Source organism: Centropristis striata, chromosome 17, assembly GCF_030273125.1.
Source record: "Centropristis striata isolate RG_2023a ecotype Rhode Island chromosome 17, C.striata_1.0, whole genome shotgun sequence".
NCBI lineage: Eukaryota > Metazoa > Chordata > Actinopteri > Perciformes > Serranidae > Centropristis > Centropristis striata.
The window spans coordinates 5,548,310-5,560,760 of NC_081533.1; the positions used below are offsets into that span (position 1 = coordinate 5,548,310).

The 12,451-nt window shown below is 38.3% G+C and overlaps 1 protein-coding gene across 1 annotated transcript in view; it reads left to right on the top strand.

The window, feature by feature from the left end:
- Positions 1 to 12,451, top strand: part of svep1 (sushi, von Willebrand factor type A, EGF and pentraxin domain containing 1) — a 145,544-nt gene that overhangs the window by 104,519 nt on the left and 28,574 nt on the right. The window contains exons 21-33 of the mRNA XM_059355222.1: positions 468 to 564; positions 1,096 to 1,209; positions 2,638 to 2,751; positions 3,472 to 3,673; positions 4,067 to 4,224; positions 4,308 to 4,506; positions 5,179 to 5,354; positions 5,500 to 5,624; positions 6,218 to 6,347; positions 7,267 to 7,437; positions 8,218 to 8,391; positions 8,495 to 8,614; positions 8,724 to 8,900. Of these exons, the coding sequence (XP_059211205.1) occupies positions 468 to 564; positions 1,096 to 1,209; positions 2,638 to 2,751; positions 3,472 to 3,673; positions 4,067 to 4,224; positions 4,308 to 4,506; positions 5,179 to 5,354; positions 5,500 to 5,624; positions 6,218 to 6,347; positions 7,267 to 7,437; positions 8,218 to 8,391; positions 8,495 to 8,614; positions 8,724 to 8,900 (1,957 nt within the window). The remainder of the gene's footprint in view (positions 1 to 467; positions 565 to 1,095; positions 1,210 to 2,637; positions 2,752 to 3,471; positions 3,674 to 4,066; positions 4,225 to 4,307; positions 4,507 to 5,178; positions 5,355 to 5,499; positions 5,625 to 6,217; positions 6,348 to 7,266; positions 7,438 to 8,217; positions 8,392 to 8,494; positions 8,615 to 8,723; positions 8,901 to 12,451) is intronic.

Consider the following 12,451-nt stretch of genomic DNA (forward strand, 5'->3'; position numbering starts at 1 on the left):
CAATTTACGCCGCATCACATGATCAATAATGATGCGCGTCATCCTCCTATATAATGACGTCTGTCATGATGCCCTGCAAGTAGGAGCGGGCGCATTTCCATAACAAGTTTTACATGTTTTTGTTTCATTAACTGGATCATAAACTGGGATGTTAGTTTTAGCTAGTAAAAAATAAAAACAAAACTTACTGTGTTACTGACCTCAGAAAACTGAGCAGCGACTCCTTGGAGCGTCTGTTAGTCCAACCAAACACTGAACAAGACATTTAATGAACAAAACGTTCAAATAAACTGTCATTAAGTGAAAATACAGTGTGAAAGGGTCAAAGTTATGAGACCAAACCGCTAAACGTCCTTTTTTATATCTATATATTGTTATATGAAACTTTATTGTTCTGCTTCTCTCCTGATGACGGCTCGCCTTGTTAGTGACTACAGTCTGTTTGATCTGATTGGTTCTTCCTGCAGGTTTTCCACGAGTGCTTCCTGAATCCCTGTCAGAATAAAGGCACGTGTGAGGAGGTCGGGGCGGGATACGTCTGCACCTGCATGCCCGGGTTCACAGGTAACACCACCGTCTGAGACTCACATGGTGTAATGTTTTTTATATCAACAACTTTAATATGAACAGGTGCATCTCAGTAAATTAGAATATCATAGAAAGTTTATTTATGTCAGTAATTCAATTCAAAAAGTGGAAATAACACATTATATAGACCCATTACACACAGAATGAAACATTCTGTCTTAATTTATTCAATTTCTTCTCATTATAATGATTATGGCTTACATTTAATGAAGACCTAAAATTCAGTGTCTCAAAAAATGTGAATATTGCAAAAGACCAATTTTAAAAATGATGTTTAAGATCTTTATCTATATGACTCAATACTTGACTTGAACTAGAGGAAAATGAATTTTCCATCATATTGTAATGTATTGAGATGCAGCTGTATGTTGTATTCTGTGTCAGTTCTCTGTGGACAATATTCAGCTGTAAGTCTCGCTCCAGTGTCATCCAGTCAGCCACCGTGGTGTCGTATGTAACTCTGTCATGACGAGTGTTTTGATCCAGCCTCTGATATTTCTCTCTCAGGTGCCAAGTGTGAGATCGACATAGACGAGTGCGACTCCACTCCGTGCCAGAACGGAGGCCTGTGTAAGGACGGCATGGGGGACTACGAGTGTCAGTGCAAGCCTGGCTTCATAGGTAACGGATAGAAGAAAAACCTCAGTTCTCTTCGATTTCCTGAATACCGATTGTCTTAAACTCCAGTAAAACTTCTAGATTTGATAGGACTGTGGAAATCTGTTGGTGGAAGTAACCATGTAGAGCAGGGGTGTCAAACTCAAATACACAATGGGCCAAAATTTAAAACTTGAATAAAATCGCGGGCAAACATTGAACAAATAAACCTTTAAATATATTCCAAACATGTTTTGCTTTAACATTAAATATGGAACCAGCAACGCTTATAAACATACAATATATAACTAAATAGTGCAGACATGCAAAATCAAATTTCAAATAAAAAACACATCAATGTCATTCATTTATTAAATAAAAATTAAATAAAAATCGTATGCCCTCTTCTATTTGCATCCTTCTGATTTAAATATCAAAATAAACTTTTTAATTAATTTAAACAGGTTAATACATTTAAAAATAAAATAATAATACATTTAGTATTAGCGGTAAATGCGCCATATAATACCGGGGGGGTCAGCTTTTATTGTACAATAATAATATAATAATTTGGTATTGCCTCGCGGGCCAAATAAAATTACACTGCGGGCCAAATTTGGCCCGCGGGCCAGAGTTTGACACCCCTGATGTAGAGTGTTGATTTTATGTGTATATATGCATATTTTATTTGGTTTATTTGGTGTATATTTTGGTCTATTTATTTGCACAGATATAATAACATAAACAAAGATAACAAATAATGTAAAGTGCAGGGAGAGGCAGAAAACCCACATGGGCTTATTTAAAGCCGCCACCTAAAATTTCATAATTTCATAGTTATAAGTTAGTTATAAGAAAGTAATAACAAATTGATAATAGAAAAAAAACCATATGGATAACATCAACAACAAGTTATAATGACAATAACAAAATAACAATATGAAAACAAAAATATGAACATGATAAAAAAGTGTATTTGTGTGTGAATTAGAATGTTAAAACAGCAGTTAAATGAGCTTTCAGACATCTTTTGAAACATTTTATAGAGATGAAGTTTTTTGCCAGATGGGAAAAGGTATTTATCCATAATTTAGTCACTAAATTGAACAATAACTTGACCTCTGCATGTCAGAAATCATGGAGGATGAAGATCTCAAGATTGATGTGTTGGATAAGAGTGAACCTGAGAGTTAAATTTGAAATGAGTCTTAAAGTGCTCTGGAAAGTTTTCATGATCTGAATATACCTTTGTATATAAAAACCAGTGCATTCTATTTATTTTATTTCATCTTTCTATTGTCTACTTCATCTTTTTTATTGTGTAATCTATTTATTGTGTTTATCTTTTTGTGCAGCACTTTGGAAACCTTGTTTGCTATAATTGTGCTCTCTAAATAAAGTGGATTGGATTATCTCTGTTTGACTCTGAACTGTTGTCCGTGTGTGTCTCAGGCTCTCTGTGTGAGGCGGAGGTCAACGAGTGTCTGTCCTCTCCGTGTCTCAATGAAGGTGTGTGTGTGGACGAGGTCAACAGGTTCGCCTGCAGCTGTGCCATCGGCTTCACAGGTCAGATCCCAGGAGCAGGTTACACTTTTATTCTCAGCATCACACACCTGTTAACATGTTGCATAAGAGACATTTATTCATGTGCATTATTGCTGCAGAACTTTTTGAGTTTTGTGTCGTAACTGCTATTACTTCATGCAACGGATTACTGAACAGGCCTACCAGCACAAGCCTAGAGGCCCCCATGGCCTCCGCCTGCAAAATATCACACGAAGAGAACTGCACAAACCACCAAGAGATGCAAATTGAACATTAAAACAACATTAAACACCTCCAAAGAAATGTAAAGCAACTGAGAAGGGATCAAAAAGGCTTAAAGGACACACAGAAAGACACAAAATAGACACAAAATGACTACAACAAGATTGGAAAATGACCAGAAAGAGACTCAAAATGACTACAAAGAGACACAAAATGACCACAAAGACATACAACATTACAAAAGTGACTACAAAAAGATATAAAATGACTATAAAAAGGGACACAAAGTGACCAGAAAGAGACACAAAACCACCACAGGGTGATAAAAAATTCCTACATAGAGACACAAATTGACAAAAAAGAGATACAAATTAACCACAAGAAGACACAAAGTGACCAAACGGAGACATAAAACAACTATAAGTACATTCCTGATACTTAAAGTTTGACCACGATGTAGAAAAAGCTGAATATTGAAGACGGTGCTGTTTTCCCTCCTGTCTCTCCACGTCTGTGCAGGATCTCGTTGTGAGCTGGACATCAACGAGTGTCTGTGTAATCCGTGTCTGAACGGAGGAGCGTGTGACGACCTGACGGGCGGCTACTCCTGCTCCTGTCCCGAGGGCTTCTCAGGAGAACGCTGTGAGGTCAACATCGACGACTGTCAGTGTAACCCCTGTCTGAACGGAGCCTCGTGTCTGGATGCTGTCAACAACTTCAGGTAGTAAAGATCCTCATGTTGCATCTCTTACACCCTGTTAGTCCTTTTTACATGCATACTACATCATTTTAACTTTTTTGATCATTATAACAGCATACATTTTGGCAAGAGTGAAAGTTTTGTTTTATTATATTTCTTAACAGTTACACCTCAGCTCCAACAGGTTGTCTATAAAAAACTTCATAGCCAATTAAACCAATTAAAACCACAATGTTTGATCACACAGTCATTTAAGCATAAAATCATTCATTTTATCATATCAAACCTTTAGTCTTAAGCCCTGGCTTTATCGTAGTTTTCTTTTTTTTCTTTTTTTTACCAGATTGAGCCATTTCTAATGTTTTAGTTAATAACATGATAGATAATGTGGAGTTGTTGATGTGTTTTCCTCAGGTGTCAGTGTGTGGAGGGTTACCGAGGCCGTCTGTGTGAGGTGGACGTGGACGAGTGCGACCCCAACCCGTGTGTGAACGGAGCCAGCTGCATGGACGGGCTGGGCTCCTACACCTGCCGCTGCCTCCCTGGGTTCAACGGAACCAGGTGTGAGACAGGTACTATAGGACAATAACACCTCCACATTCACCATTTATTCAGTGATTAAGAAGAAGATAAATTCACTCTCCTGTCCTATCAGAGATGTCTGCCGCCTTCAATCTGGACTTTGAGGTGTCTGGTATCCACGGTTATGTGATGATGGACGGGGTGATGCCGGCGCTGACCGAGATCACCTGCACCTTCTGGATGAGGTCATCGGACACCACCAACTATGGAACACCTGTGTCCTACGCTGTGGAGGGCAGCGACAACGCCTTCCTTCTCATAGACTACAACGGGTCAGTGATGAACTGAGAATCAAGAGGAAGTAGATGTGTTTTCATTTGGGTAGAGAGTGTCCGCTCGGAAAGTCTCAGGCCACGCCCTCTCAAATGTCCACTCACTCAGGGTGTCTCCATTACAAAAAAAGGCCCGTCACGTAATTGCTTAGCGACAGTTTCTACCGTGGCGTCACATACATTACAGATTAAACACAGAGACGCAACTGTGGCCGCCGTCGCTAACTGTGCACAACATCAGCAGCTGATCATAAACAAACCAGCATGGCTAATTATGCACAGATTATGCACAGATGACCTAAATATATATTTAATATTTCATGTTTCTCTGCCCTTGTCCACTGTGTTACAAGTGTAAGAAATATTTTTTTTTGAAAAAAATATTAAAAAATAAAGGAGTAATATTACAGATTTAAACATTTTGTATATATTTTAAAAAATATTTAAAAAATCATGAGTAAAAAAATACATTGGTGGAGAGCTATAGCAGTTGCAAGGTCCCATTCATTTTTCACAAGATCGTTTTCAAGTAAATCCATGACATGAACTGTTAGCTTGGTCTGGAATAACCCCAAATAGAAGAAGTACCTTGTTAATTAATTATCCAGCTCTCATTATGATATCTTTGTTTTGTATGAACTCCTCTCTGACGGTTCTCCTTCCTCCCTGCAGCTGGGTTCTGTACGTGAACGGGAAGGAGCGGATCACTGACTGTCCTGCAGTGAACACAGGTCAGTGGTACCACATCGGAGTCTCCTGGAGGAGCTGGGACGGAGACTGGAGAGTCTACATCAACGGGAAGCCCTCGGACGGAGGCAAAGGCCTGTCAGTGGGCACCACTATCCCAGGTGTAGTGCTATCCTCGACCTCCTCACCTTCCTGCCTCGACAACAAGCAGTAATGATGAGTTAACACTGTGTTCCCCAGCAGAAGAGGAGGATAGTTCCTCTGTGGCTGGTTGTTAACCTCTGCTCTGCCTCCTGTGTCCTGTAGGTGGCGGGGCGCTGGTGTTGGGTCAGGACCAGGACCAGAGGGGCGAGGGCTTCAACCCCGTCGAGTCCTTCGTCGGCTCCATCAGCCAGCTCAACATCTGGGATCGGGTTCTCACACCTCAGCAGGTAAATACAGTCATTGGTGTGATCTTCTGCTGCTATTCTGCTCATCCACGACAATAACAGTTTGATGATTCTACATTGAATGTAGATCTTAAAAAAACCTTTGAGCTGGTTAAAATATAGTTAAGATTGAAAGAGTGAATTGTAAAAAATTTGGATTAAAACTGGATAAAAAGTTAGTTCATGACAGCAAACAACCAGGGGATATTATACCATTTACAGGCAACCAAATTAAATAGACTGCTTAGGAATTTCTAGGAATCATTGGGACCATTTGGGATAATGTACAGTAAGTACACAACTCAATAAAATATATAACAAGGTCTTGTTTAATGTAGAAAAGTTCATTTAAAAAAAAAAAAGCACTCCTGTCGCGGTTACAGATGGCTCTTAAAAGTTCTGTACTTACTTGATTCCTGTGGTCTGAGGCTGGTACCATCAGATCACCATCATATACTCCCACTACTACTACTACCGTTAAAGCCATTTATTTATTAAGAAACCAGGTGATTCAACAGTAATAAAACTTGTGTGTGCTTCTATTTCCACACACCAACCGATCCTCCTCTTCCTCCTCTTCCTCCTCCGTGCTGCAGATAAAGGTCCTGGCCAGCAGCTGTCCAAACTCCCATGTGGCCCACAGAGGGAACGTCCTGGCCTGGCCAGACTTCCTCAGCGGGGTGGTGGGCCGAGTCAAAGTCAACCTCAGCAGCGTTTTCTGTGCTGGTAAGAAGCTTTTTTTTTTTTTTTTAAATTGCATTTTTTTCACATTTAATCAACAGGTTACAGAGGATATACACAGAACTCCAACCCCCACAACTCACATTCCCTCACATAGGGTAAATCAAAATAACTGATAAGATGCACCGAAATACAAACTTGCCAAAGTCAAAAACTTATTAGAGAAAGCGAGACACCTTCCAATCCTAAGCGGGGGGCTGGTCCCTTTCACACCACTCAGAGAACCAAAATAATATCCAAACCTAGACCCTCAACACACAACATACATTGTTACACAACATAAATAAGGAACAAGTAAAACCACAACAACACAAACTATTACGCTAAGGTCTTGCCATTCTTACTATGCCTTATATATAAATATGGTAAGAAACTCTTCATAGAATCATATATTACCTTGATACAGGAGCCTCTAAATCAGGGGTGGGCAACTGGAGGCCCGGGCGCCACATACGGCCCGCACCCTCACTTGAAGTGGCCCTCAGTACATGCATACTACATGCATTTGAGCATGAAATCTTAAAAGTGCAGTGTAAAAATGCACAAAATTACTTCTTGCAATTAATGTTGGTCTGCTGTTCCTGCACTGAAAAAAAGAGTTGCCTTTTTTTATTTGCTTCAAACCTTTTGTATTCCGATTTATACTGTCATACATGCATTTGAGCATGAAATATGTTAAGTTACTGCACTGTAAACATATTTAAAATTGCAGTTTCATCATATCTGGTTAAGTGCACGGTCCTATATGTGGCCCTGTGGTAGTGAACATGAAAAACTGTGCCCCCCTGCAGGATTTAAGTTGCCCATCCCTGATCTAAATACATGATAGTAAATGCTGAAATGGATGCGTAAAAATTTCATAGAATAAGATTAATCTGAAAAACCCCATCCCTGGTCCTTTCAGATTGCCCCAAGCTGGAGAACGCGGTGCCCCACCTGCACGCCTCCACCGTGGAGCTGAGCCCCGGGGCGCAGGTCCAGCTGTCCTGTGATCCCGGCTTCTACCTGCTGGGGGAGCCGCTGCTGCAGTGCCAGAATAAAGGGGAGTGGAGCCATCCTCTGCCCAGCTGTGAACGTGAGGCTGCTCGCTCATTTTAAATGTTTTGCACGTCACATGTCTTGACTGATTAGAAGACTGAGTACATTTCATGGTGATTTTATTCTTTTATTTAGAATTAATCTTTATTGTCATTCTACTTCTGATTATTCTCTTTAGTGCAAAAACATGAAAGTATGAGTAAATAAGTTAAACAATTAAGAAATTAAAATGAAGTAAATAAAAATGAAAGCAATCTATCTGTATCTACTTTAATTTATTTTCCTTCTTCTTGTATGTGTGTGTATGTATATATATATATGTGTGTGTGTGTGTGTATATCATTAAAAAATAAAGTTATAAAAAATAATCCTTAAAAAATAAAGTTCTAAAAATTGTCATTAAATAAATAAAGTTTTACAGAAAAATCTTCTTATTAAATTAATATACGTAGTTATACAGACAAATTTCCTTATGAAATAAATAAAGTTATACAGAAAAATGTCCTTATGAAATTTACACGTTTATACAAAAAAATATCTTTATTAATAAATAAAGTTATGCAGAAAAATCTCCTCATGAATAAATAAAGTTATTCATAATAATCTCCTTATTAAATAAATTGTTATTCCGAAAAATAGATATACAGAAAAATCTCTGTGGTGAATTAAAAAAAAATCTAAAATGTTAAGTAACTCTTGCATGGAAATAATAGTAAATTCTACGGTATTCCTTTTGCAGAAGACTGATATATGGTGCTATGACACAGCAATGATAGAATGATAGATCCATGATAATATTCCTGTGCGTGTGTTGCAGGAGTGTCCTGTGGAGCTCCTCGTCCTCTGGAGAACGGCTTGTTTCAGGGGACAGACTTCCACGCCGGCAGCTCCATGGTTTATCAGTGTAACGCCGGCTTCTACCTGCTGGGAGACACCAAGCTGCACTGCTCCAACAGTGGCAAGTGGGGAGGAAACCCCCCTGCCTGTCTCGGTACTCTACCAGATAACATCATCTCATATATAGTGGGAAGAAAAATACAGTCCTGATGTTTTTATGTATTTGTGTGCATTCTTCTGTGTGTGTGTGTGTTCAGATGTGGATGAGTGTGCTCTCGGATCGGACTGTGATGAACACGCTAGTTGTCAGAACACAGAAGGATCTTACAGCTGCACCTGTACCCACCCGTACACTGGAGACGGCAAGAACTGCACAGGTAACAAACACACAGGTCCCCAAGCATGCACGCTCAATAAAACAGCCATCATCACTTTTATTTGTTAGTATATGAACCCATGTGTTGTGTGTGTTTGTCTTCCCACCAGAGCCGGTGAAGTGTGAGAACCCAGGCTCCCCAGAATTCGGTCACAGAGACGGCAGCAACTTCCTGATGGGCGGGAAGGTTGTTTTTGGCTGCGATAACGGCTACGAGCTGATTGGCTCGACTCGACTGCAGTGCCTGGAGACAGGAAGCTGGGACCACATCATCCCGTACTGCAGAGGTGAGGGCTGCACCATCTCTACTCTATATTAACCCCCTGGAGTCCATGAAACCATCTGCACATTACTTCTTCATGACGTGGAGACATAAAAATGAAGCAACATCGAGTCTCTCTATCAGCTTCCCTCTAAAGTTCTGGCTTGAAACTCCATACCAGATTTTTTTTTAATGATATTCGGCCAAGTGAAACCAGAGATAATGTCAAATATATTTAGTATAAAATATTGAACTAGATGTTATCCTCATTTTACCTGTTATATGTTATATTTGCAACCTGTATTCATATTTGCAACATGTACATTTCTGTGTGTGAAACATAATTTTCAAGATCAGATTTGATGTTTTCCTTTGTTTCTTTTGGGTTCAACATTTTGATCAAGTAAGTCAAAATTAAAAATTAATTATCAGGACATATAGGTGAGATAACGCTGATAAAACTGATACCAACATGGCATGGTCAAGATTTTTAACAGATTTTTAACGGACATAATAGCCCAAGATTTCAGAGGGTTAAAGGCATAATGTGTGACATGTCTGCATTTAAACGTCTAAAAACTATAAGACCATTATATGTGTTGTCGAGTTGTAAAGTTTATTTGTATAGCACTTTTCACAGATAAAATCACAAAGTGCTTTACAGAAGATTAAAAGAAAGAAATAAGACAGGGGAACATAAGACAATTAAAACACAGTTAAAACACAATGAAACATAAAAATTAATAAACAATAGGTACAATGCATGGTTGTAATCCAAATGCATGTCTAAAAAATATCTGGTCTTAAGGGGATTCTTAAAAGAGTCCACAGAAATAGCAGACCGTAGAGCGGGGGTCTCAAACTCAAGTTTCCTGGGGGCCGCTGGAGGCAGTATCAAAATGACCAAAAAAAGACACAAAATTACCCAAAAATACACAGAATTACCCAAAAGACACACAATTATTTAAAAAATACACAAAATGACAGAAAAAACTAAATTACTTAAAAAAAGAAACAAAATGACCAAAAAAAGACACAGAATTACCAAAAAAGACACAAAATGATTAAACAAGACACAAAATTATTTAAAAAAAGTCACACATTTACAAAAAAAGTAATTAAAGGGACCTTCCACACACAACATTGTAAAGTGTCATTCATATAAAACTCACATTAAACTTTCATATCAAGGTGGGGGCCACAAAATATCGTCATGAAATTCAGTTTCTGGTGGCACATATTTCAGCCCATATATTTGTTATATCAGTCTTTTCATGAGATTTGATGACAGTAACAAACTAAAGAACATCACCTTCTGCTCTACATGTGTGAGTGAGATTCTCAGTCACAGTTCACTAAAGGCTGCAACGTAACATGAATATCATGCCACGTAGGTTGATTTCAGGCTAAAACGCAACATAGATGTATATTACAACACTGACATGTTGAGCAGCTTAATGAGAACATGATTCACCACTATAATGTCCATCAATCTGCTCTTTATCTATATGATAAAGGAGTTTTCTAATTAAAGCATCCAGCTTTTACAGCTAATAGGATCTGAGTAACGCACAAAAGAAACCACACGGATGCAATCACAGTCTGGTATTATTATGCAGATATGTACTTCAGGAAACACACACACACACGCACACACACACACACAGAGGTTGTGTGTGCACACAAAAACAAACACTGCAGACATAAACACACATGCATGTACACTTTTGACAAGCACACATTCTGCAGTGTGCTGTGAAGGGGTGATTATATATGCAGCTGTCTTTTTGTCTTCCACTGTGCGGCAGCTGAAAGGCCTGACCAGCGCAGCAGCACCATCTTGGCTCCAGGCCACATTCTTCCTCATAGAGAAAGAGGAACGCTCTTACTCAGCGCATGCGGTCCTCGCCAACCTGTTACGTTCGGCCCGTATCGGCTGTTGATCGTCATACTGAAAGTGACAGTTGAAAGTGAAACAGTTCAGTTGTGTTGTTTTGCTCTGTGCTGCAGGCAGCAACAACACAAGTTGATGAATAATTGATGTTGTTGCATTAGAGGGCGCTGATGGTTTAAACTTTAGTGCAAGCACACAATATCTTTCAAGTTGCATCATTGTGTAAAATGGAAAATTTCCATTTTCCATTGTTGTTATTAAAGAGTGTAAGTGCATGTGAGTATTGATAGGATGAGGTGATGAGTCACTGGTGAAAGCAGTGCTGTTCAGCTTGTAAACAGCTCTTTCTTTTCTTTGTTTTCTTTTTTGCCCCAGCTGAGATACAAGCCTCATGAATAATCATAGAGCCGATTACTGATCTGCAGCCACTCAAGAATATATGAAGATAATTTCAATCCAATCCAATCCACTTTATTTATATAGCACAATTTTAGCAAACACAAGGTTTCCAAAGTGCTGCACAAACAATAAATAGATAACACAATACAAAGAGATGTAGTAAACAATAGAACAGTAAAATGCAATCAGATAAAATAAAATAAAAATAGGATTAAAAAAAAAATGTAAAATGTGTATATAAATATATATATACTTAAAATATGCCAAATTATATGTATATATATATAATTTGGCATATTTTAAGTCCTTGAGCTTTAGGATTGTTGTTTATTTATTGTTGTACATTTTACTCATTGTGTCCTTGTATTTCACTGTTTATTCTATTGAATCAGCACAATCATGGCTAGAAGTGGGAACAACTCAAAAATGTATTTTGTGCAGAATATCATAGTTATAATCACATCAAACAAACATTGGGGGAAAAAATAGAATTTATATATACAACACACAATCCAAGTGCCCACAAGCGTAATGAATATAGGGGGAAAATTGGCTCTCCTCGTGCTATACAAATTGAAGTATTTGCATTTTAACAGCCTCCTGTCCTCTCCTCTCAACTCTGTGTAAACAGATTCTCAGTGAATATTTGTCATGTGACCGTTTGTCTCAGCAGAATCAATCATGTCTTCACAGTGTCTCTGAGGAGCAAAATGTAATGTTTTTAACAGGATCTGGTTATTACAAACACTTTATTTTTGGCAACTTTTTAAATGAGACATGTAGAATAAAGTGATTTTTAACAGAAATATCACAATTTTAAGCTTGGTTTTGGTTACTTTTTCTAATGGAAACTCCAGCCGGTTTATTAAACTGAGAGACAAATGCATGTCTTGTACTGTCTTCTAGGATCCCTCTGTTATCTCAATCCTTATATCTTGAGCTCAAAGAAAATAAAATTAGTTTAATAAACTATTATAATAGATTCTTTTTTACATTAGATCAGTGTATAAAAGCTATTTTCCCTTTGCGATGCAAAAAATCAATCAGTGATTCAGTCCAGAAATGCTCTACATTAACAGATAGATGAAGCCAGCAAGTTTCTGGGCACCAGAACATAATATATGTGTTGTAAAATGTTTGAAATATATTTACAGTACTTGGCAGTGAAGGTCTAATTATGGGAAATGTAGGATCCAGTGTTTCCTGGAGCCTTTATAAAAGTCTCTGACTCAGCTGCTGGGATTTCTTGCCTTTCTCTTTTTTTATATCGGTCACTTGGAATC